A 24,742-nucleotide genomic window follows, 5' to 3' on the forward strand; every position below is an offset into this window, starting at 1 on the left:
CCAATTAACTGTATTTTATTTATTTATTTATTTTAAACGGATGAAATTCAACAGAGGGTGCATTCGGTAGTCACTTCAGCATCTCTGTCATCTGCTGTCTCATTTTTCCCAAGCTGGCCCTGGGTGGATAGCCTCAGCCCCACCTTCAGTCAGGACAGTTCAATGCCAAAGCAGGCTCATAGCAGAGAACCTCCTCAGTGACAGTGATGACAACGTCCAACATTCTGGCAACAGATACACTTCCAGGGGATTCTAAGGAGGATGAACGACCCAAGTGGGACAACAAATTCCAGTACACTCTAAGTTGTATTGGATTTGCTGTAGGTTTGGGAAATATATGGAGATTTCCCTACTTGTGTCAGACTTATGGAGGAGGTAAGTGTATATTGTTTCCCATTATAGGTTTTTCACATTGTGATTGGGTTTCATGATGTATACCCAATTATTTGAGAATGATGAACCAATAACAGTATATATTCTTAGTGCAGGAAGATTATAATTTGTTTGAGCTCTCTATTAGTTTATTGATTTTTATAACAATATTTTTCCTGATTATTAATATGTTTTGCTTTATCTATTAACTGCTGCTTTTTAAAAAATGAATGACTAAGTCTTAAAATTTTAGAGTTTTTGGGAAATTACTTCATGAAAGCATCAGAAACATGAGCACAGAATCCCTTTCTAAGCAAGTTTTAGAAGTATGGGGCCACTGGGTGGTATAGTGGATTGGGTGCTAGATTTGGAGTCATAAACACCTGAGTTTAAATACGACCTAAGACGCTCACTAAGTGGGTGATCCTGGACAAACCTCTTACCCTCTTTTTCACCTGTTTCCTCATCTATAAAAATGGGGATAATAACAGCACCTGCGTCAGAGGATTGTTGTGAAGCTCAAATGAGATAAACTTATAAAATGCTTTGTAAATCTTAACATACTAAATAGATGTTAGCTATTACTTTTTAATGGTATATGATATGATAGTATGGTCACAGGGGTGCTTTTAAGAGAACGGTGAATTGTGACATCAGTGAAGCAATTTAGTTTTTCCTAATTACTTTGCCTTAAATTAGGGAAGATGCCACCAGATGAACAATGGTAAATCCTTAGGTGGTCCATGATCCAATAAATTAAATTTGTGCTTTGTCTAAGATTTCTGTGATGACGCTTCCCCATCTCACTAGATTCATAGCCATAAAATATCAACACCTTGTTTAGAAAAATGCTATTTTTCAACTAAAATTTATAAATCATGTACATGGAGAGCAAGAGTTGAAAGAAATAAACTTCAAAGTATAATCTAGTACATTTCTCAGTAATTCTTAAAAGTCATTGATTACTGTTTAGTCTAACTCTGGTTTTATTCCCCAAACTAAATTAGAACACTTTCTAACACAATGAATTCTTCTCTTGAAAAGACCCTTTCCTAGGGCTTCAGGGCAATTTTGCATCAGGTTTTTGTAGTTTCTTTCATAGTTCAATAAAAACACTAACTACCTTCTCCAGTGATCAGAATGGTGCAGAAGTGACTCTCTATTTCAGAAGGATGTGCTAGGAGAGAGCACAAGCTCTGTCAGGACTACCAAGCAGGAAAGAATTTAAACACAAGCCCAGCAAGTAATTGAGTGTCCTTTATCCAAGTATCAGACTAGTTAAACTCAGAGGCTCATCTTTAGAAGTTCGGCCACTTGTTTTGTTTGTTTACGTGGTTTTTATTTGTTTTTGCCAGAAGAACTCACAGATTTAAATTTTATGGTGCTGGTACCCTTGGTAGGATTAGATGATGAGATAATGTTTGTAAAGACCTTAAATTCTGAGTAAAAGTGAACTATTATTATCATTGTTTACTGATCATTAGGAGGCAACCACAAAATTAATAATAATAATAATACATCATCTGAACTATGATGCTTCATTTTTGCCTTTTATCGCTAGTTCCTAGCACATGGTAAATGGTTATTGAATGAACGAATGTTGAATGAATGATCAGTGTAGTACAGATTAGAAGGGAACTAGCCAAAAATCACAAAGATCATAGGATCATGATTCTAGAGCTGGGAAATCATATGATCCATCTTCCTCATTTTAAAGTTAAAGAAAATGAAGCCAGATGAGGTGAGGGGATTTGTCCCAATTATTGGTGGTAAGTAGTATTTCCATCCATACCACCTTTCATCAGTCTGTGGGAAGCCAGATTACTAGGTATTTTGAAAGACTCCCCAGGAAAGCCAGTCTTCTTGGATAGATAGCCACTGACATCAGAGCCCAGAACCAGCTGTTTCTTTTAGGTAATGCTCCCCTCCCCCATTGGTTTGTTTTGCCTTTAAAGTGTATTTTTAAAATATACGTTGCTGTGCAAATGAACATTAAAAATATTTTCGACAGTTTGGCCCAATGGTTCCCTCTCCAGGAACTATGTAGTTCTATCAGAATTGAAAGGTTCAATAAGTCTATGCAAAGACTTTGATAGATATTGTATCCATCATCTCTAGCTACCTTATAATGTCCCAGAAAAAATATGTTCTACAGTATATTCAATTGAAGCTTTGGAGAACAATCACAGTGCAATGTCCCTGGACATCTCAACCAACACTGTTCAACATTAACCATTAATTGGGGGCTATAACTGGAGACAGATCTTTTGTGACTTAATTTTTCAGTTTCTAAAGCAAAGGTTTAACTTCCTCTTGTGCCCTGGAGTTACTTATCTATCTCTTCATTAAACATACTTACAGAAAAACTAAGGCTGCTGTTAACACTGGGAGGTACTAGAAATACTGAAGAGAAATATGAAATAATTTCAATTAAAATATACTTTGTAAAAATTAACACTATAATCTACAAATAGCTAGAATATATGTATGAATATATCATATGTAAATGGACATTTCAATCAAAATATGCTAGCTACTTGAAGTTCTTCAACCAAGACACTCTGGTGGTCTGTGTCCCTTTGTAGTGGCTGCCCAATGCCTGCAGTGCTCTCTTCTGTCTCACTCTTTCCAGGCCTTCAACTCTCAGGTCAAATTTTACTTTCTGCAGGAGGCATGGATGAGTCTACCTAGCTGCTAGTGCCTAATCCTCTCATGTTACCTTCCCTCTACTTTGTCTCTTTTGAAAAATGATAGATAAATAAAGAGATAGATATAGAGATAGATAAAGATGTAGATACAGGAATGTAGAGGTAGATGGATAAATAGAGATATAGACAGACAGAGATAAATATAAAGATAGAGGTAGATAAGTAGATAGGTAGATAGATAAAGCTATAGATATATAGAGATTGGTAGAGGTAGATAGAGATGCTAATATAGATAGAGATAGATAAAAAGATAGAGATGTAGACATATAAAAGTATAGAGATAGGAAGATGGAGATATAAACAGATATAGAGATAGAGATAGATGATAGAAAGATAGAGAGATAGATGGAGAGATAATTGTCCTTTGTTCTGGAAGAGGACTGATGACAATTCTCAAGAGAATTGGATTTAAATGAGGCAGAGCTATACAAAGTCATTAGCCTCATTCCTCAAGAGTTATTTGGAGTCCAGTGGCAGGACAAAAGTCAAAATGACTGGTGATTGCCCAGTGATAGATAGATAGATAGACAGAGAGAGAGAGAGAGAGACAGAGAGACAGAGACAGAGACAGAGACAGAGAGAGAGACACAGAGAGAGAGAGAGATAGCAGGGTTTGGAATGCTGTGGTCCACAGGGTCATGAAGAGTTGGGTATGAATGAACTATTGAATATGAAACAACAAGAATAGATGTATGTAAATATAGAGACAGATAGCTTTTTGTTTTGTTTTTTTTGCTTATTGGGTCTCGCTCATCAAGATGGGAAGTGTAGCAGCCAATCACAGTCTGATCTCCTCCATTTCCAACCTGGGTCAGCTCACTTCTCCTTAGGCAGCTTGTGGCGGCTCATCACAATCATGCTGAACTTAGTGTAGAGGATCCCATTGCACTAAGAACTCTCAAATTCGAAAGATCCACCCCACTCAACATACTCTGAGGAAGGGTGTCTAAGCATACCCTGCCACACCAGGCTTCTCTGTGTATATTTTCATGTTTTCTCCCTCTTTTAGATAATAAATTCCTTGAAAGCAAGGGCTTTCTTTACCTTTCTCTTCTTCCTAGAACCTAGTAAAATTACTGGCATACAGTAAGAACTTAATAAATATTCATTGACTGACAGTAGTAAGATACACACACAAACATATACATACATATATTGCATATAGATACCAATTTACACATATCTATTGAGAGAGGAACCACATAGTGGAGTGCAGAGCAAGCTAGCCTTGGAATCCCACCTCTGACATATCCTGGGATTCTTGGCAAGTCACATAAGCTCCCATCATCCTGAGCATTTTCTAAGAATTAATGTTCTTTTCTTTGTATTAATTAATGTTCTTGTCTTTGTATTAGACAAAACTTCTATTTAGAGAACTAGCAGCAATTTCTGTTCAGGTTTATAAATACGTGTATTGGAACCCCCCCTTTTTGTATTGCAATATTCACTTTATTGGTCTGAATGAACCTGCAGTATTCTTCAAGGTATGACTGTAGCTTTTGACAATCACTGTTTGATTAATTTCCAAGTTTAGTGATTCAAATACTATTCCATCTGCTTCAATCAATGTACTCCTTGATACACTAAATCATTTGTTCTTCAATATAAAATTAGTTGTCATTTTATCTGCTTCTATAGGTAGCCTCACTGGTATTGATTGGTATTTAATTATATTTATGAATCATTTTGGGCATTATTGTCATTTTTGCCACTCTCAACTATTAATATGACATACAGCTGTGTGAATAAAACTATTATATGACATATACAGTTGAGTAAATACAATATTCCCTCAAAAATTTCCTTAATTTTAAATTCAATGTTATCTTTCATTTTGGAAATGTGTTCCTCCTTGTCATTAACTAAGAGTTTATCAATTTTAGTAGTTTTTATGAAAAAACCAATTCTTGGTTTTTTTTTAAATTTATCATACTGAATTTTGAAATGAGAAGTGATCCTGATTTATGGGGTAGAATAGTAAAAAACAGCTTCTGAAAATTACAGGTCACCTAAAAGGCACCTTATTACAATGAACTATTAGAGATGATTGATTGAAAGGGGCTAATCAATCATCAAGAGCAAAAGATAACTAATGTGCAGACTGTTTAGGCTTTGCTCCCTATATAATACTGAGATCTAGAAGACCCAAAATTCATTTCAAGTGTCTCCTTAGCAAGATTTGTGAGAGGACATGGACAGTGGTGGGGTTTTCTGTGCCACAGAATGAGAAAGCACAGATGGATTTTAAAACTACATTAATACAGTAATGGAATCGCAGATCCATTTTTTTCTGATTGCTCTTCTAAAATCAAACAAAACTTCTTTTCCTACTTTTCTCTAATTTACCTTTTACAATGTCTTTAAAAGTTTATTTTTTCATTTTTTTATTAATATAGGCATTTAATCCCATATATCTCTATCATTGTCATCTTATAGATTGGTATGTTTATGCTATATTTTTATTTTTTCTTGTACTTTGGTCTGAAAACAGTAAATAGAATTCATCTTTTCAGATTTACTTAAGCCCTCTCTGTGAGAAAGTATAATTTTGTGAAAGTTACTGTACAGCTGAAAAATGTATATTTTAATTTTTCCCCATTTTTTCTAACATCTTCATGTTAGAATTTGACAAACCATTCAGTCTGATTTTACAATTTACTCATTTTCCTTGATCTATCATAAATAACCTAATAATATGATTTTTTAAACTTGTTAAAGTTATCAGGAAATATATGATGGAGGTACGAGTTCTATGTATTCTCCTAAAAATTGTTTTTTAACCTAATTGCTGTGTTGTTTGGGGTGCAAACTTCTTAATATTGTTAGGTTTTGTTTGCAATTCTGCCATCAACTAAAAGTCTTATCTCCCTTACAGCTAAATCCAAACCTGAAAACATTAACTGATTTAATCTTTTCATTAGCTGCTCCTTTATCTTATGCTCACCAAAGAATGATAAATATTATTATCTTTCCTCTGGTCTTAATCTTCCTAATAGCTTTTTGGATTATGTGTCTCCTATAGATAAGCTATTTTCAAATTCATACTATTTAGTGTTATAGTAATTAAGATTTTCTTATCCTTTCTCCTACCTTCCAACTTATGCAAAGACAGGAGGTTTCATCATGAGAATAATCTCCCTTTTCTCCACTGTCTTCTGAAATGTCATCTGTTTTTTTTAATCAAAACTAATATTACATTAAAAAAACCAATATTACCAGACTAATTTTTTATAAAGTAGAAACCTCGTATTTTACCCAGCACCTAGGAGTATTGTAAACACGGTAGTTTAATTGATGTTCATTTTTAATTAACACAATATTATGCTAAATTTTACATCTCTTTTAAGAGATTTGTAAGTTTTGCTTCATAATCAAAGCTATCCTTAACGACATACTTTAGGAACTCCTCCCATTGCCATCTCAATAAAGGAACTCATCTCCTATTTTATTAAGAAAATTGAAGCCACCCATTTTCCTTCCACTATACCTCAAAACTCCTTTACGTTGTTCCTCATTTTTTAGCTCCTTTGTCCAGGCTCTGAGGAAGAGGTGGCTCTTTTTACCCCAATTTTTAAAACATTTCTATTTAAAGTTTTGAGTTCCAAATTCTCTCTCTCCCTCCTCCCCAAGGTGGTGCAACACCAAGAACCCCACTATACACGGGAGGGCCTGCTAGCACAGGTTCTTTGATCTAAAAGGAAAGCCAACTTTTGAGGGGTCAACAATCGCTTTAATTAAGCACATGTATCATTCACTTAGTTCAGGGGAAAAAGTCAGCACCCTGAACTTCAGAGAAAATGCAGAAAAATAAAGATGAACAGACAGGGCCTCCAACTGTCTGACCATTATGTACATAATTAGTTAGAGAGAGAAGCATCAGCATCTAGGTTTTTAAAGCTGGGAGGGTGGGTAGAGAGGGACTTCTTAGTGGCTACCCATAGTGTCATCTGGACAAACACCTCCAAATGAGTAAGCCCCAGAACAAAACCTCATCTCAGAGTATACGTATGCTTTTTGCAACCCAAGAGCATCACAGCCCTTGAGAACCAGTGCTTCATTAGAAATTAACAAAAGGTGTGGACCTTCCTCCAAAATAAATCTACCCTAATCAAACTTCCTTAAATAGGCAGGCTCATTAAAGGGTGGGGAAGGTCTTTAACTTTCATTAATATAATTAACATTACAGAAGGTAAGCAATCAAATATAGGTAATACATGTGCAATTATGTAAAACATAGTGGTAATTTTATTAAATTAAGATCAATTAAATTGAAAAAAATTATTAAATTAAAAAATTAAAATTATTAAAGTATTTTGTACAAGAAGACTCAAATAAAAGAAAATGGAAAAAAATGAAAATAGCATGTGTCAGTCTGTATTTAGATTATCAGTTCTTTCTCTGGAGGTGGATAGCGTCTTTATTAGTCTTTCGGGATTGTCTTGGATCACTGTGTTACTGAGAATAGCTAAGTCATTCACATTTCTTCATCAGTCAGTATTGTTGTTACTGTGTATAGCATTCTCCTGGTTCAAGTCACTTCTCTGTGCATCAGTTCATGTAAGTCTTTCCATGTTTTTCTGAAATCATCCTGTTTGTCATTTCTTATAGCACATTAATATTCCATTGCAATCATATACCACAACTTATTTAGGCATTCCTCAATTGATGAGCATCCTTTTGATTTCCAATCTTAGCCACCACAAAAAGAGCTGCTATAAATATTTTTGTATAGGTGGCTATTTACTTTGTAAGGCCAATGACTTTATGTCTCCTTAATGTTATCCCCACTGTCTCTAGGAATTTGACCCCTTCATCATTCTACAGCTTTCTCTCATCATCAATATCTTCTTATCTACGGTCTCCTTCAATGCTTTCTACAAACATATCCAGGTCTCTTCATCCTTTAAAAAAAATAAAAACAAAATCTTTTACTTGGCCCCAATATCTCTTCATATTATCACCCTTTATTTCACAGCCATCCTTCCTTTCATAGCCATACTTCTAGAAAGAGTGATCTGTACTCCTTGTCTCCATTTTCTCACCTTTCACTTATTTCTTTACTCTTACAATCTGACTACCAGCCTTCCCACTTGGCAGAATCTGAGCTCTCCAAAGTTATCAATCAACTTTGAAGTGCTAACACCAGTGACCTTTTCTCCATCCTTATTCTGCCTTACTTCTATATAACTTTTGATACTGTTGACAACTCCCTCCTTTTAGACAGTCTCTCTTCCTTTGGCCTCCAGGACAATATTCTCCCCTGTTGTTTTTTTCTTCTACTTCTCTGAATACTCTTTCTCAGGCCCCTTTGGTGAATCTTCATCTATCTCTCACCTGTGTGGTGTAAGTCTAAGCCCAGGTCTGTCCTAGATCCCTTTCTCTTTTTTCTTTACCCTTTCTCAGTGATTTCCTAAGCCACTATAGGTTCAAGAATCTTTTTAAAAATGATTTAATTGTATTTTTGATTTAATTTAATTGTCAAATCTTCATTTCCTCTCTCCCATCTGACCCTTCCCTTCCTCCCTCCCTGAGAAAGCAAGAAAAACAAAATCTTTTACAAACATTTATAATTAAGCAAAATGAATTATTACATTAGCCATTCCCAAATAGATATTATTTTACACATACACACACGTACACGTATATAGTCAATGTAAGATACTATCTATATCTATATCTACCTACCTGCACTCTGAGTTCATCACGTTTATATGGCCAGTGGGCATCATATTTCGCTATGATTGGCCTTTATGTTGATCAGAGTTTCTAAGTCTTTCAAAGTTGTTTGTCCCTACAATATTGTGTTATTATGTAAATGGTTCTCCTAGTTCTGATCACTTAACTTTGCATCAGTTCATATATATATTCCCAAGTTTCTCTGAAACAGTCCCTTTCATCATTTCTTACAGTGCAATACTATTCCATCATATTCACTTACCATAACTTATTCAACCATTCCAACTGATGAAAAACTCCCTCAGTTTCCAATTCTTTGCCACCACTAAAAGAGCTGTTATCTATCAGACATCGAGCTCCTTGTTCTTGTTTTTTGCCTTTCTTTGTATCCCAAGTACTTAGCACAGTGCCTGGCACAGAGTAGGTACTTTTCCTCTTTTTTTTTAGTTTGTTCTTTTTGAGGGTATAAACTCTTTAGCATTCTAATTCCAAAAGTTTTTGTGGTTGTTTAGTCATTTCAGTTGTGTCTGACTTTGTGACCCCCTTTTGGCAGTTTTCTTTGCAAAGCTACTGGAGTGGTTTGCTGTTTTCTTCTCCAGCTCATTTTACAAATGAGGAAACAAATAAACAAAGTTAAATGACTTGCTCAGGGTCACATAGCTACTAAATGTCTGAGGCTGGATTTGAACTCAGGATAATGTCTTCCTGACTTCAGGCCCAGCGCTCTAGGCACTATGACGCTACCCAGCTGTACTGACTCAAAGGGTCTACATAGTTAAAGAGCTTTTTGGGCCCAGATTTGCTTTCAAGAAGAACTAGATTATAAGACAATTCCAAAGGACTCATGATAAAAAATGTTATCCAGAGAAAAAACTGATGGAGTCTGAATGCAGACTGCAGAATTTACTATTTTTCACTTTCTATATTTTTTCATGTTTTTTTTTTCTCCTTGATCTATATTTTCTTTCATCACATGATTAATATGGTAGGGCAGCTAGGTGGTACAGTGGATAGAGCACCAGTGCAGGAGTCAGGAGGACCTGAGTTCAAATCTCACCTCAGACACTTGACACTCACATGCTGGGTGAACTTGGGCAAGTCACTTAACTCCAATTGCCTCATCCTGGGTCACCTCCAGTCATCCTGATGAATATCTGGTCACTGGATTCAGTTGGTTTTGGAGGAGATGTGAGGCTGGTGACCTGCACAGCCCTCACTCACTCAAAACAAAGTCAAGGGAAAGTCATATCATCATTTCTCCGATGGCATGATCTTCTTCAGCAGTGAAGGACAAACATACACAATATGGTAATGTTTTACACAATCGAACATGTATAACTTATCAAACTGCTTACTATCTCAGGGAGGAGAAGGGAGAATGAGAGAAAATTTGGAACTCAAATTTTTTTAAAAAATGAATGTTAAAATTATCTTTGCATGTAACTTGGAAAAAATATTTTTTTTAAAAAAAGATTTCTGGGGAAAAAAAGAATAACTGAATTAGTGCAAAGTTCCATCATAAGTTAAATCATCACCTCCATGTAGATGGTTACCAAATTTATATATCTAACTCCACTATCTCTCCTGAAATCTAGTACTACATCATCAACTATCTACTTAATGTGTTCTCTTGGCTATCCAATCAACATCAGAATGTTCAAAATGAAACTCCTCTGCCCCGCCTACCCCCCCACCCACCCCAAAAAAACTCACTTCTCTTCCAAACATTCCTATTTGTGTTGAGGATACTACCATCCATCTAGTGATTCCAATTCACAACTTCAGATTTGTCCTTGGCTCTTCTGTCTTTCACACTCCACACCCAATCAGTTATCAGGTTTATTTGTTTTTTAAGTCTCCATTCCCACGGCCACCTCTTTCAACTCCCTACCATCTCTCACCAGGACTGTGCAATAAGCACATCCCTGTTCCCCTCTTTGATGTGTCTGAGGTCTGACCATATTACTCTTCAGCTCAAAATCTGCCTCTGGTATAAAGGACAACTTCTTCAGCCTGGCATTTACAGTCCTCCACCATCTGACTCCTCTTCTTGAGTTCAAATCTGGCCTTGGACACGTACTAGTTGTGTGACCCTGGGAAAGTCACTTAATCCTGTTTGTTTAAGTTGCCTCATCTGTAAAATGAGCTGGAGAAGGAAATGGCAAACTGTTCCAATATCTTTACCAAGAAAACTCCAAATGGGGTCATAAAGACTCAGACACGACTGAACAACAACCTCTATGTTCAGGCAAACTGGCCTATTTGCATTACTCAAATTAAACATTCTGTTATCCGTTGCTATATGGAGACAGCTAGGTGGCTCAGTGAGTAGAGTGTTGGGTCTGGAGTCAGGTAGACTGGAGTATAGATCCAGTCTCAGACACTTGCTATATGTGCCTGGACAAGTCACTTAACCTCTGTTTGCCTAAAACCACTGGAAAAGGAAATGGCAAACTACTCCAGTATCTTTGCCCAGAAAACCCCATTCAGGGTAATGAAGAATCAGACACAACTGAGCAACTATCCATTATTGTGCCTTTCTCCAGGTACTCCCTGGTGTCTGGAATGCACTCCTTCCCTACCTCCCTCTCTTAGAATCACTCACATTCTACAAGATTCAGTTCAGGTGTCACTTGCTACTCAATTCCCACCTCCACCCCACCCTCCCATTCCAATTCTCTCAGTTCTTAGTACTCTTTCTTTTTCCTGGAATGACCTTATATTTACTTCTCTCTCTCTTTCTCTGTCTCTCTCGGTCTCTCTCTGTCTCTCTGTCTCTGTCTCTGTCTCTCTCTCTCTCTGTCTGTTTCTCTCTGTGTGTCTGTGTTGTATCTACCCAATAAAATGCAAGATCCTTGAAACAAGGATTGCTCCACATTTTTTCACTGTGTTGCCAGTGCCCAGAATAATGCCCTGCAAAGTAGACTCATAAAAAATGTTTATGGGATTGAAATGTAAACTGAATTGAAGGGTTATAACAAGCTCTGTCTCACTCTAAGGTTACATAGAACAGAAAGTAGATAAAAGCAGGGAAAAGCAGAACCACTGACCCATGGGGCAGCTGTTTGTACACCAAGAAGAGGAAGGAGGAGGTACAAGTCAGACTTCTTTAAGGCAGAGGAATGTGACTATAACATTCATATATTTCTGGGTGATTTTCTTGTTTGTGCTTCCTTGTGTTGCATGTGTTCCTAGAGCAGCCTTAGCAATTGGGCTAAGCTCTATGGCATGCAAGGTTTGGGCATTGAACACGCACCAAAATATCCATTTCACATGAACTTAATGAGAGAGACATGACTAGACATCAAATGATGTGAAAAAGCTCTTGTGATTTTAATGGACTTCAAGTGCAACGAGTCAACATTTGATGATGGCAGTCACGACTGAACAAAAAGCACGTCAAAAGAGGTGAAACTTCCACTGTTCTCTGCCCTGGCCCAAACTTGCCAGAAAAATTGTATTCAGTTCTGGGTTCTTGAGAAGGATTTTGACAAGTTAGAGTATAGTCAGAGAAGGGATATCAGAATGGGAGGGGAACTGGAAGTCATGCCGTGTTAGGCTGAGTTGGAAGAAATGAGGTTTAGGAAGCACCTACAAATATTCTTCAAACATGAACTTTTTCTCATTCGCTCTAGAGGCCAGAGCTAGGGACAATGGGCAGAACTGGTTATGGGCTAAAGAAGGGCAATGTTGCAAGAAGGAGAGAGTTATAGACATGAGACTTATTTCAGGCCTTAAACTTTCACATCCATAACTGAAGGCAAGAATGAATGAATGAATAAAGGACTTATTAAGCATCCACTATATGCCAGGCACTATGCGAAGTTCTTTACAAGTATTACCTCATTTGACCTTCACAACAACTTTGGAAAGCACATGCTGTTATTACTCCCATCTTGCAGTTGAAGACACTGCGATGAGGTGAAGTGACTTCCCAGGGTCACACAAGCTGACAGATGTCTAAGGCTAGATCTGACTTCAGGTTTTCCTGACTCTGCTACAGTGTCACCTAACAATCTTTAGGCTAAGAAGAAGCAGGCTCCAAAAAAATTCAGCACCAACCTAGCAATATGGTCAGCCAATCCCAGGTTAGGAGAATTAAAATAGAGATAACACTAAGATTGACACTTGGAAGGAGATTAATAAATTGGAAAGAAGCTAAGGAAGGCTTATTTTTCTGTAGATGGTACATGTGCCTAAGATTGGTTTACTTAAAAAAACACACAGAACTATGAAATCATCAATAAGGGGAGCTCTTGGTGGGGAAATTTTCTCTGCTAATTCAGGGGTACTGAATAATTAAGTAATTTGCTCAGGGACACATAACTAATAAGCGTCTCAAGGCTGGATTTGATCTCTGGTGTTTCTCAGTTATATATCAGGTCTGCCCGATAGTATGTATCAAAAATTGAACTTGCACACAGGTCTTCCTGACTTTGAAGCCAACTCTCTATCCACTATGCCATATTGCCTCTCTAGGACTATGTTAAATGTATATGTAATATCCCCTCTGGGCTACTCTCCAACTTGTACACCTACTCTTGGGTTGACTATTGCTCTGAGTTCTAGGAATCACTCTATGAATGACTATGTCTACCACTATGGCTCACAAGCCCCCACCAGTGTGCTTCCCATTAATAATCAGTCGATAGACAATTAACTTTTAGAAAAGGCATTTACTAAAATAGCATATGAAGAATAGTTTGATGTAAACCCCAAATCTCCAAAAGCCTGGGGCTCACTTGGAGTACAACGGTAGTGAGGGGCATATGTAATATACATATCTGGTAAAGGGTAATTTAGAACTCCTTTTCCTTTCAGTAATATCCTAATGCTATTCACCTTGCATCCAGTTCTCTGCTGGATGAGCAGCACAGAGGTATTCCCAGGTTTTCTCCTTTCTTGAGTCTCAGCCAGCACTTCTATCCACCACAAAGGTGTTAAACTCCTTAAAATTGCCTCCTCCCTCAGACGGCTATCTCTTTGCATCTGCAATCATATCTGTTTTGGGTGTATATGTCTCCTATTGGTTCGGTAGTTTCAGAGACATGGCCCAAAGAATAAGAGAAGAGGAAGTCACCTTCTTCTTACTCACACAGAGGTACAGTTCCAAAAAATATTCCCAAGTCTCAAATCCTTCACTACTATAGATTAGAGAACTTGATATTTTTATACATAAGCCCAAGGGACCATAACTATTTTCTCAGCCAATAACAAGCTATTTTCTGATATCATTTGCTTTCTTTCAATTGCTAAACCTCAATAATCCTCTCCCACTGATTAAGAACACATTTACATATTGTGGTGAGATTGTGGGAAATTTCCTAAAAACATATTTCCTAAAAACGTATCTGGACCCCTGATTGAATGATTTTTTTGATTACATCAATTTGTGGGGAAGGAAGGGAAAGAATAAAAAATGGAGGGAAATCATATCACCATAAGCCCATGGTAACACAAAAGTCCAAAAGAAAAAGTCCAAAACAAAAGCCCAATCTTCTTTCTACAGCATTCCTAGCAATAGGTCATATAGCCTTCTCTTGAGCACCTCCAGTAGTAGAAAATGTCACTAGAACTCACAAAGTTCCATTTTAATTTTGGGGCAGTTCTAATTTTTATAAGGTTCTTCCTTAAGTTGATCTGAAATCTATTCCTATTACTTCTATCCAATAATCTCTACTATGAATTTACATAGAATATATTTAGTTCTTCTCTCACATGTGACAGAGATAGGGATCAGACCTAGGACTTCATTGATATTGAAAACTTCCAGAAGAAGAATTTCTATGTACTAATGCAGACCAGCACCTTCATTCACAATTTATAATCTTAGAGAGATGCCTAGAGCAGTGATATCAAAATCAGATAGAAATTTGCTAGCTGTAATAAGGATTAATTTACTAATTTAAGTTTTAATTTTTTATTTTAAAATGTATTATCTGTGTTTTAGTGCATTTTTATACATTTAGTTAAATATTTTCTAATCACATTTTAATCTGTTTTGGCTATATTTGAGAGTGTTGTGGGTCTCATGTGGTCTACAGGTAGGTGACTATTTGACACCACTGACCTAAAGCATTGAGATGTTAAGGAATCTTTCCATCATTATATAGGCAGCTAGAGGACACTATGGATAAAGCATAGGGCCTGGAGTGAGAAAGAACTGAGTTCAAATCCAGCCTCACTTACTAGCTGTATGACCTAAGGTAAAAACCTATTTGCCTCAGTTTCCTTGACTATGAAATGCACTAGAGAAGGAAATGGCAAACCACTCCAGTATCTTTGCCAAGAAAACTCCGAATGGGGTCACAAAGAGTCAGACATGACTGAAAACAACTGAGCAACAAAATATGTCAGAGGTGAGACTTGAACCCAAATCTTCTTAATTCCACAGCCCCCTCTCTATCCACTACACCACACTAACTTGATTTCTTTTACATGTCCATCTTATAAATGTTTAGAAGATAATTATCACATTCTGTCTTGTCTTCTCAAGGCTAACCATTCCCAATTCCTTCAAGTAACCTTGGTGAGGCATGGATCATCATCCTTGCCACCTCCCCCTGTGTATGGTCTAGTTTGATAATAACTTTCCTAATGTTATGGATGTACTGATCAATAAGGATGTACAAGCCAGGCAAAGCACACCTGTGCAAGAATGTCACCAGAACTTTTTCATGGAGACTGGGGGAGAGAAAAGAGTGAATGTATGGGAGCAGCTCAAGTATGGCCTGCTCACCCCAGCTTGGGTCATTTGCTTTTGGAAGGACTCTGATGGCAAGCTTGGGTCATTTGCTTTTGGAAGGACTCTGATGGCAAGCAATAGTTGCCTCTTGTAGAAAAGTCCATTGTACATTTTCCTCGGACTAAAGGGATAGAAATGAAGGAGAAGACTGAAGCAAAGTGGGGAAGTATAGTGCCTGGTACCATTCTGTTTACTCAAGCAATGTTGCCCTTGGGAGGGACTCTTGGAGTGCTCTAAGTTCCTATATTCCATCACTAGATGCTTATCTACTGATAGAGTTTTGGTAACAAATGAAAAGTTTGTTCTTATTCCTGCTGGGACTGAGATGGAAAGCTGGACTTCTGGCTTACCTGTTGTTAGGGGGAATTGGTATAGGAATTAAAAGAGGGTCACAGACTGGGCAATGTCCATGTTGGTTGCATTAACGTTAACTTGGTTTTCTTCCTTTGAATTGTATTTGAAAGCCCATGTATAGTATATATTTGTAAATTCTTTAATGGAAACCCTGCCAAGATGATGGGAAGATCTAGCAAGGCTGAGGCTGAGTCATAGTTATGTGTGTGCTCATCCTTCATTGCCAAAGAAGACCATGCCATCAGAGAATAATGACATGACTTGCACTTAACTTTGTTTTGAGTGAAGGAGGGCTGTGCAGGTCACTTCTCTTCCAGAGCCATCTGAATCCAGTGACCAGATATTCACCAGGATGACTGGAGATGACCCAGGATAAGGCAGTTGGGATTAAGTGACTTGCCCAAGGTCACACAGCTAGTGAGTGTCAAGTGTCTGAGGTGAGATTTGAACTCAGGTCCTCCTGACTCCTGCACTGGTGCTCTATCCACTGCACCACCTAGCTGCCCCCTGAGTCATAGTTAGATTGGTGGGAATACTCATCTGTACCCTGAATAAAGTGAATGCTATGAAAAAAGGAATAGAGCCATGGGGTAAATGGTTTCCAGTTTCTCTGAAAGGTGGATAGAGGCATAGAGAGTTTGATGTTTTTCCCAGATCACCCTCATGTGACAGATTTGCTCAGAAACTAGACCTGACAAAGGCATTTGGCTGGGGTTTTGGATTAATGTCAGTACCTCTGCAGCAGATCAGCACCTGTTGGAGTGATACATAACTCAGAACACACTGGGAGGTTCTCCTGAGGGTGTGGTAGCATAATCAAGAAAGGCGACACCAGGCCCTACATGTGGAACCTCAGCTTCCTTGTTTCTCACAAATCTTCCCCCTGTATCTTTGTCCCTGTAGTCCAGAAAAAGTCTTTGAGGATTCCCACCAGTCCCTTCAAAACCAGTGATACAGGAGAGGGTGCGAGCAAAGTTATTGTTGTTTGCTCATCCTATTCCATCCCTCTATCTCCTTGAAAAAGCCTCCATGCTGCTTCATTCTGCCTTGGTGAGCATCTCTGCTGGCTGGCGCACCTGCTGCTCTCAATGCAGCTTCTGGACCTGAATATAATACGTATAGATGTGGTTTGATCATGACAGAACACAGGAAGGGTGATTATTTCTCTTTTCCCAGACAGTGTACAAGGGTCATTTCACAAAGTACATCACTGAACAACAACAAAAAACATTTCTCTACCAGGAAACTAGATTGCAAAGAAGTTAGTTTATTAAAATTCTGTTTCCTCTACAATATTCTTCCTTACACAAACGAATGGGGAAAAAGTAATTTAAGTGTAAGGTGACTCAAAATCTGAGAGGTTCAGATGTATATGATAAAGACAGGAAATAAAAACAAATGTTTGAGTAGGCTGTGATGTCCAGAGGTGTGCTGGGAACAGCTCTAACCAGCAGGCTGTTAAATTTCGGTGTGAGCATTTTCGTCTCAGAAATCTGCGCATGCTACAAATTAGGGCTAGATTTATTGTTTCGTGGATTGCCTAGACTTAAGAAAGTGTAGATAAAACAGATTAAATTTAATAGTGTGTGTATAAACATTTCTTACACCTAAGACTGATTATTCAATTAAAATATTTACCAGCATACTGCCATATTGCACTATAATAAACATTGTTTTAACTCAGCATTACAGCAGTAGAAGGCTCAAGGAATGCAGACTGGAGACCTGTTAACTGCAGAATAATTAATAGTAATAATGATAATAACTGACATTTATAATAATGCTTTAAGGTTTGCAAAATGTTTTAGATCCATTTTTTCATGTATGTCTCACAGCACCCCTCATGATGCCTCTGCTTGGTTCAACCTGGAAATTTTTTTCTCCTTAAGTTCCTCTTCCCATTCATAAGAAAATGCATAAGAAACCGAAAGCATTTAGGGTTCAAGAAAATTTGGGGGCCTAAAAATCTAGCTAGCATTTTGTAGTTTATGGGAAAGGCAGCTCCTGATAATCTTTCTAAAAGGGTAAATATTGGCAATCAGGGATTACATAAGAATTAGAGGATTTCTAATTTTAAATCAGATAGAAGGTTGGGAAAAGAATGTAGATTTGTTAGCAATAAGAAATAAGGTTTCAAAGGTGGATTAAATGGCTATTAGTATTCCTGGGCTAGCTGGTTGCTCTATTTTCCAAAATAGCTTGACCCCTGGAGGTGAAAACTTCTGGAAACAAAAAGCTCCCTATAAGCCACACCCTGAGAACTGATAAATCATCATCTTTTTGTATGGAGAAGAGCAGCTGAAGATTTTTTCCTTAGTGTGAAACTGGCATATGAAGGGCCTGTTTCCCTATAGGACTTCAAGAAGAACTTTTGTATTCTAAGCTAAAAGAGAGGTCATTAGAGTCCAGTCTTCTAATGGGAAAACGTAACCCATCAACTGAGAGTTCCAGCTGAAGCCAGAAGCTAGAGGCAAAGCAAAGGTCCACAACTACGTGCCCAGAGGAATGCAACAGTACAGATTAATGCCTGGCAGAGTACATGCCATGCTCACATACCCATCAGAGACTACATACCAGATCTAATAGGGGTAGATGGGGTTTTTATCTGCCTCTATTGATCTTTACCCTGAGGTATAGACTCTATGCTAAATAACCTCTTTGAACTACTAACTATAGGACTGTCAAAGATACACACATATACTTGTTCTCTAACACTTGTCTATTATTTCCAGGAGCATTCCTAATTCCATACTTTGTTGCCCTGATCTTTGAGGGAATCCCCCTGTTTCACATTGAACTCGCCATTGGTCAGCGCTTAAGGAAAGGTAGTATTGGGGTGTGGAGCACCATCTCACCATACCTTAAAGGAGTAGGTATGTCTGGAATTTCATTAGCAGAACATTTTCATAGATGGTCTGTTCATACATTTTATTCAAGAGTGCTGACTGAGAGCAAGCTTGTTGTAGAACGAGCAGTGAAGAGGGATAAATTAAATATGATCAAGTTTCATTCATTCAATGTGATAAACATCCATTAAGTACTACTCTATGTAGGGCACACTTATGGGTGCTAGAGTTACAAAAGTAAAACAGGATATAGTCTTTGCCCTCAACTTTCTTGTAGTCTATAAGAAAATGTGTACATGAAAGTATTTTGATATATTTATTAAAAATTAGAACTCAATAAATGATTAGGAGAGGTCCAAGTAATCAGAGGGGCATAAAAAATTTTAGAAGGGAAAGATTGTTTTAGCTTGGGGTACCTAGAGAAGTTTAATGAAGGATGAGATACCAACCATCAGAGATGGCAGAGAGAGCTGTCCAGGAATGGTGGAGAGTGGAAGCAAATGCAGGGAGGCAGAGGAGAACAGTCAGTAGTTAGTATTTATTAAGCACCTACTTATACTGTGCTAAGTGCTGAGGATACAGATAGATATAAGAGACAGAGAAAGACAGAGAGATAGAGAGAGAATTTCTACCCCTCAAGAGCTTACAAACTAATGGAGAAAGACAAAACGCAAAAGAAAACCAAAAAGTGAGGAGTAGGGAGAGAGGAGAAGGTACCCACTGTGGGTGCATGGTAGAGAGGTCAGTCAGAGAAATCCCAAGGGAGAGCAGTGAGGTGAGAAATCAAGAAATATCTGAGCTGAGTTCTCTCCTTAAATGGAGGTTTGGAGTTCTTGCCCCATGTTCCTATCAGAGAGGCAAAAGGGAAGTGACCAGAATTACAAGATGATGAGATTATCCACATGAGCTTCTTGGGACATGTGGAGAAAGATTCTAGAAACGTGAGGTCATTTGTAGCTGGGAAATTGTAGGACATGGGAGCAGTCTCCAAGTAGTACAGCCAGGTGAAAAATGAAACAAGATTAGAAAATGGCAAATTTGGTCAGTTTGGTCAGTATGTGAAGAGGAGTAGTATATGTTCTAGAAGGCTGGCAAGGTAAATTAAAACCAGCTAATGGAAGGCCTGAATGCCAGAAAAAAGATTTCATACACATCTTCATTTATCAACAGGGAGCTACTGAAGGGTTTTGAGGAGAGGAGTACCATGTGAACTTACCAGACCATCCAATAGAACTTAACAGTTTGTTTGTTTCAGAAAAGGAAAACATCTCACTGATTTTTTTGGTCGATTCCATGTAATTCAACATTTTTTTGGGTGTCTACCATGTGCAAAGTACTATACCAGAGGCTAAGATTGAAAGCTAGTTAAGACACAGTCCTTAAGGATCTTTCCATCTAGCTGGAGAAACAAGCATGTACACAAATAGTTACAATATAAAATAAAATGTGTGGGAAGAATCAAAAGAGATGATGGTAATAAGGACCACAAGTGCTTGTTTGAGGTTTGCAAACTCAGACTCTAACAAAAGACTTCATTTCCTATGTTTTCCAGGCATTGGATGTTTTTTTGTTGCCTTGCTGGTGAGTCTGTATTACAACACTATTTTAACGTGGGTGCTGTGGTATTTTCTGAATTCCTTCCAAAACCCCCTTCCTTGGAGTTTTTGCCCTCTAAACGAAAACAGAACAGGTAAATAGCAGGTGGGTGACTCAGTAGGTGTCATTTGGGGAGCTCAGAACTTCATCTCTTTCTTTAGCTATTTTTTATAATCCAGACAATTCACCACGAGCCCCACAGACAGGACAAATCCAGACTGCTTGTAAACTCTGTGTGTGTGTATATGTGTGTGTGTGTGTGTGTATCTCAAGGTATCTCAATAGTCTGAGATTTGGTAGTATCATTGTTGGACTATGAACATTATCCTCTGTTCCCTCCCTGCCATACACCCCCACACACCCCATATCTATAGGTCCAGCACAAAGCAACTGCTTGCTCCTTCTACTGAAGAAAAGGCTTCTGAAGCCAGGCAGCATGAGTAGGCTACCCCAGTGCCTGCCCAGTAATAGCAGGGGTACCACTGTTTGGGGGATCTTATGGTCTTAGTTCCTGATCTGGTCCAGAAATCCCTTCAGTTTTAGGGGAGACCCTCCTCTCATCCAGGAGGAGAGTCACCAGCAAGGTTCTCTGGAGCTTCTGCTTAGAGGTGGGCAACCCCAGGCTCCTACTCTCTGACCTTATTTCCAAGCATCTAACTTATCCTCTAGGAATCCATCAACAAGCATTTAAATGTACCAGGCATGGTACTAAGCCCTGGGGATAAAATGTAAGAGTCTATCAGAGGACACAACATGTTCACAGATAAGTAAATACAAGAAATTTGCAAAATACATGAACATCTGGGGGCATCAGAAAATGTCTTTTTGAAGGAAGTAGCACTTGAGCCCTGAAGGGAGCTAGGAGATCCAAAAGGTAGAGATGGGGAGGAGGAGGAGGATTCCGGGCATGGGGTTCTAAAAACACAAAAGTGGGAATTTCAATGTCATGAACAAGTAACAGACAGTCAGTCAGTCGGAAGGTATGAGGAGGATCAATCTACAATCAGCCTAGAAAGACACAGGCTCAGAAAAGAGTACGATGGGCTTTCAGTATCACACAGAGAAGGCTCCCTTTTATCCTGGAGACAAGGAGGGGCCATGGAGTCATCTTGAGAGCAGGAGTGACAATCTGCTAGACAGTGTCTAGAATTCAGGGTTGTTCTATGCTTCTTTGGACTTTGGTGTGACCTGGGGTTCAAGCCTGGTTATTTGCATAAAACACTTCTTATTGGTGGAGAGAATGATTGCTCTACCCAGAGGGCTTTTGTGAAGGGCAGAGCTGGTGAGAGCTTGGGAGAGGAGAAACCTCCCTTGCTTCCAGATCCAGAGAAAACACAAGAGACGTCAGCATCTCTTCAAGGAGATGGAGAGAGAGAAATTTGTCTTTGGGAAGACACATGGAGGAATGGAAGCCTCTTACTCTCAGTTAAAGTAAGCTGGAAATCAGAAACATTTTGAGGCTCTGGCTCCTTAAGGTGGTGCAGTAGATAGAGTGCCTGCCAGGTCTGGAGTTAGAGGAACCTGAGCTCAAATGCCACCTCAGACACTTACTAGGCTGTGTGACATTGGGGCAAGTCACTTAACCCTGTTTGCCTCCGTTTCCTCATCTGTAAAATGAGCTGGAGAAGGAAATGGCCAACCTCTCCAGTGTCTTTGCCAAGAAGATCCCAAATGGGGTCACAGAGATGTGGACTTGATTGAAGCCACTCAAACAACAGCTTCTCAAAGTCTATTTCCTCTCTCTAGAAGTTTCTTCCTGAAGAAAGCTTGAGGCTCCTTGTGTCCTCTTTCAAAACCAAAGGAAGAAGACATCTTCCCTCTCCCAATACAGCCCTTTCTCATGGAAAGGTTTCAACTCCTGCTTCCAACTTCCCCACATGGCCCAACCCACCATGATAGAGAGCCTTTCTGACAACTTAACACCTCTAATTTCAGCATGACTTGGGGCAAAACTTTATTTATCTCACCCTAGTCTTGTCTATGAGCTGAATTGTTACTTTCTTGGGAAGAAGAAAAGAACACCAATGACAATGGAGTTTGGATTTGACCAAACCCTAAATTCATCATTTTGGTGCTTTAGTGGTCCCTGAATCATTGATTCCACTATTTTTCAACAAACATTCAAGTCAGGAAACACTAATAAATGCCTACGCTCTGCAGAGAACTTGTCAGGGCTGGGCTGGGGATGCAAAGACAGGTACAACACCAGGACTACTTTGAAAGGTTTTACAGTGGGATAAAAGGAGTCTACAGCTATTTGTGGGCTGTGATGCAGGGTGGCCTTGGCAATGACTTGTGATGCTCTTTGGTTCACAGGGCCCACTGAAGAATGCCAGCACAGCAATACTGTGAATTATTTCTGGTACAGGCAGACGTTAAATATCTCAGCAGATATCAATGAAAGTGGAACCCTACAGTGGTGGCTGGTCTTGTGCTTAGTGGCTTGTTGGATGATTGTGTATATCTGCATAATCAGAGGTATTGAGTCCACAGGAAAGGTGAGAATGTCATAAAGGCATTTGTAGAAGCCAAGTTATTTGCAGTTGTCTCTTGAAATATGAAAAATGCTTCTCTAGCACCTGATGTGCTTTTGAAGAGAGAATGGAATCCCAGGCTCCTTGGCTGCCACTAAAGGCCCTAACAATTAAATTGGTTGTCCTAAGGGTAACACAGGCTTCTTTTGCTACAAATGTGGGGATTTGTTTGGGAAAAAGTATATAGAAAGAAGCACCTTTGGATGAGACCTTAGAGTCAGAATGACCTGGGTCCAAGAATCATTTCTGACATATACACATTGTGTGACCCTGAGTCAGTCACTTAATGTCTCAGTTATTCCTCTAAAACTATAAATTGCAGAGAAATTGCTGATCTGCATGACTAGAGGTACATTTTAAGGCATATTCAAGTGGGCTTATGACCTTTACTGTACCTCCATCATCCATGAGGGATGATCACACTTTAGTTCTCTCGGTATAATTCTGCCATGGCCATGATTTAGAACTCTGAATTTTCCCTCTCTGATCATAAGCTCCTATCCTTCCTTTTACCCCTTTGCCACATTCCTTCTAAACCAATTCTCTTTCTTCAGTTTGATCTCTTATCATTCCATCTGTTCCTGTTCTCCCAATCCATTATCCATGTTCTGGTCCTGCTTTCCTCAGTTTACAGTCTTGGCCCTAAAATTAGCCAACCAAGTCAACTAAACATTGTCCTCTCCCTTTGATTCACTTACCCAATTCTTCTTTCATTCATGTCATGCCAAACCTCTATCCTGAATCATGCACATCAATTTGTCATCTTTAATTGTAATCTTATGTTGATGAACACAACTGAAAGAAGTCCAGAGAATATGTTTCAGTAATTCCCCACTGCCTCTAGGATAAAGTATAGAGTCATTAGCCTGGCATTTCAGGCTCTCTACAATCTGACTACTGCATATCTTTCCAATCTTACCCCTTATTTCTCTTCAAAAACCATATATTCCAGTCAGACCACACTATTAACTGTCCTTAAAACTCAATATGCTATCTTATGTTCCCATACATGCCCAGTGCATAAGTGCCTGACTTTTCACCTCTACCTCTTAGAATCCTTGTTTTCTTCCTTGATTTAGCTCAGTTGCTACCTTTTCCCTAAACACTTCCCTGATCTCCCCAGTTATTAATTCTCTGTGCCTCTTTAATTTATCAGGTAGCATATTTATTTATGGGTATGTTATTGAATATGGTCCCCATTTCACTATAATGTAAAATAAAAATAAATAACATGTAATCTCTCTGAAGGCAGGCTTTGTACCACCATCCTCATCTAGTACTTTACACATGGACAATTAACAAATATTCGTTAAATCAAATTGAACTAAATAGAACTACAGGTACGTGCGGCAGACATAGAGCTCAACACTGTCCAGCTTCCTAGCCAAATCTCATAAGAAATATATAAATGAAAAGTGTAATTACTATTATAATCCCACAAGAAGATGACTTGATCCTGGCTACTTATTTCCAGCCTTCAAAATCTTTCTAGAGAACTCTCCATTGACAGCTTTCTTAGTGAAAGATGCATGGGCAGAGTGAGCCACGGGCCATCCCCATGTGGTGTATCTTAGGGTCTTCTAAAGATCTTAACAACAATGCAAGTAATATATACGGAAAATGTTCTCTGGTTCAACAATCATTCACTATTTCTCCATTCTCTTGTACAGGCCATTTATTTTACTGCTCTCTTTCCTTATGTGGTCTTGACCATCTTCCTCATCAGAGGACTCACTCTACCTGGAGCTACTGATGGATTAATTTACCTCTTTACACCTAATGTAAGTACAGGTAGGTCTCATTGAGCCTGTATAAAGGGGTCAAAACTACTAGTCAATTTGGAAAAAACAGTTAAAAAAAGCACCTCCCCCCAAAATCCCATAATTCTAGATCAGTTCTCAGTACAAGATA

The 24,742-nt window shown here is 38.5% G+C and overlaps 1 protein-coding gene across 1 annotated transcript in view; it reads left to right on the plus strand.

Annotated features, from left to right (window-relative positions):
- The first annotated feature begins 206 nt into the window (after positions 1-206).
- Positions 207-24,742, plus strand: part of SLC6A18 (solute carrier family 6 member 18) — a 44,801-nt gene continuing 20,265 nt past the window's right edge. The window contains exons 1-5 of the mRNA XM_072599520.1: positions 207-375; positions 18,588-18,728; positions 20,254-20,391; positions 22,614-22,795; positions 24,502-24,612. Of these exons, the coding sequence (XP_072455621.1) occupies positions 207-375; positions 18,588-18,728; positions 20,254-20,391; positions 22,614-22,795; positions 24,502-24,612 (741 nt within the window). The remainder of the gene's footprint in view (positions 376-18,587; positions 18,729-20,253; positions 20,392-22,613; positions 22,796-24,501; positions 24,613-24,742) is intronic.

Source organism: Notamacropus eugenii, chromosome 4, assembly GCF_028372415.1.
Source record: "Notamacropus eugenii isolate mMacEug1 chromosome 4, mMacEug1.pri_v2, whole genome shotgun sequence".
Taxonomy (NCBI): domain Eukaryota; kingdom Metazoa; phylum Chordata; class Mammalia; order Diprotodontia; family Macropodidae; genus Notamacropus; species Notamacropus eugenii.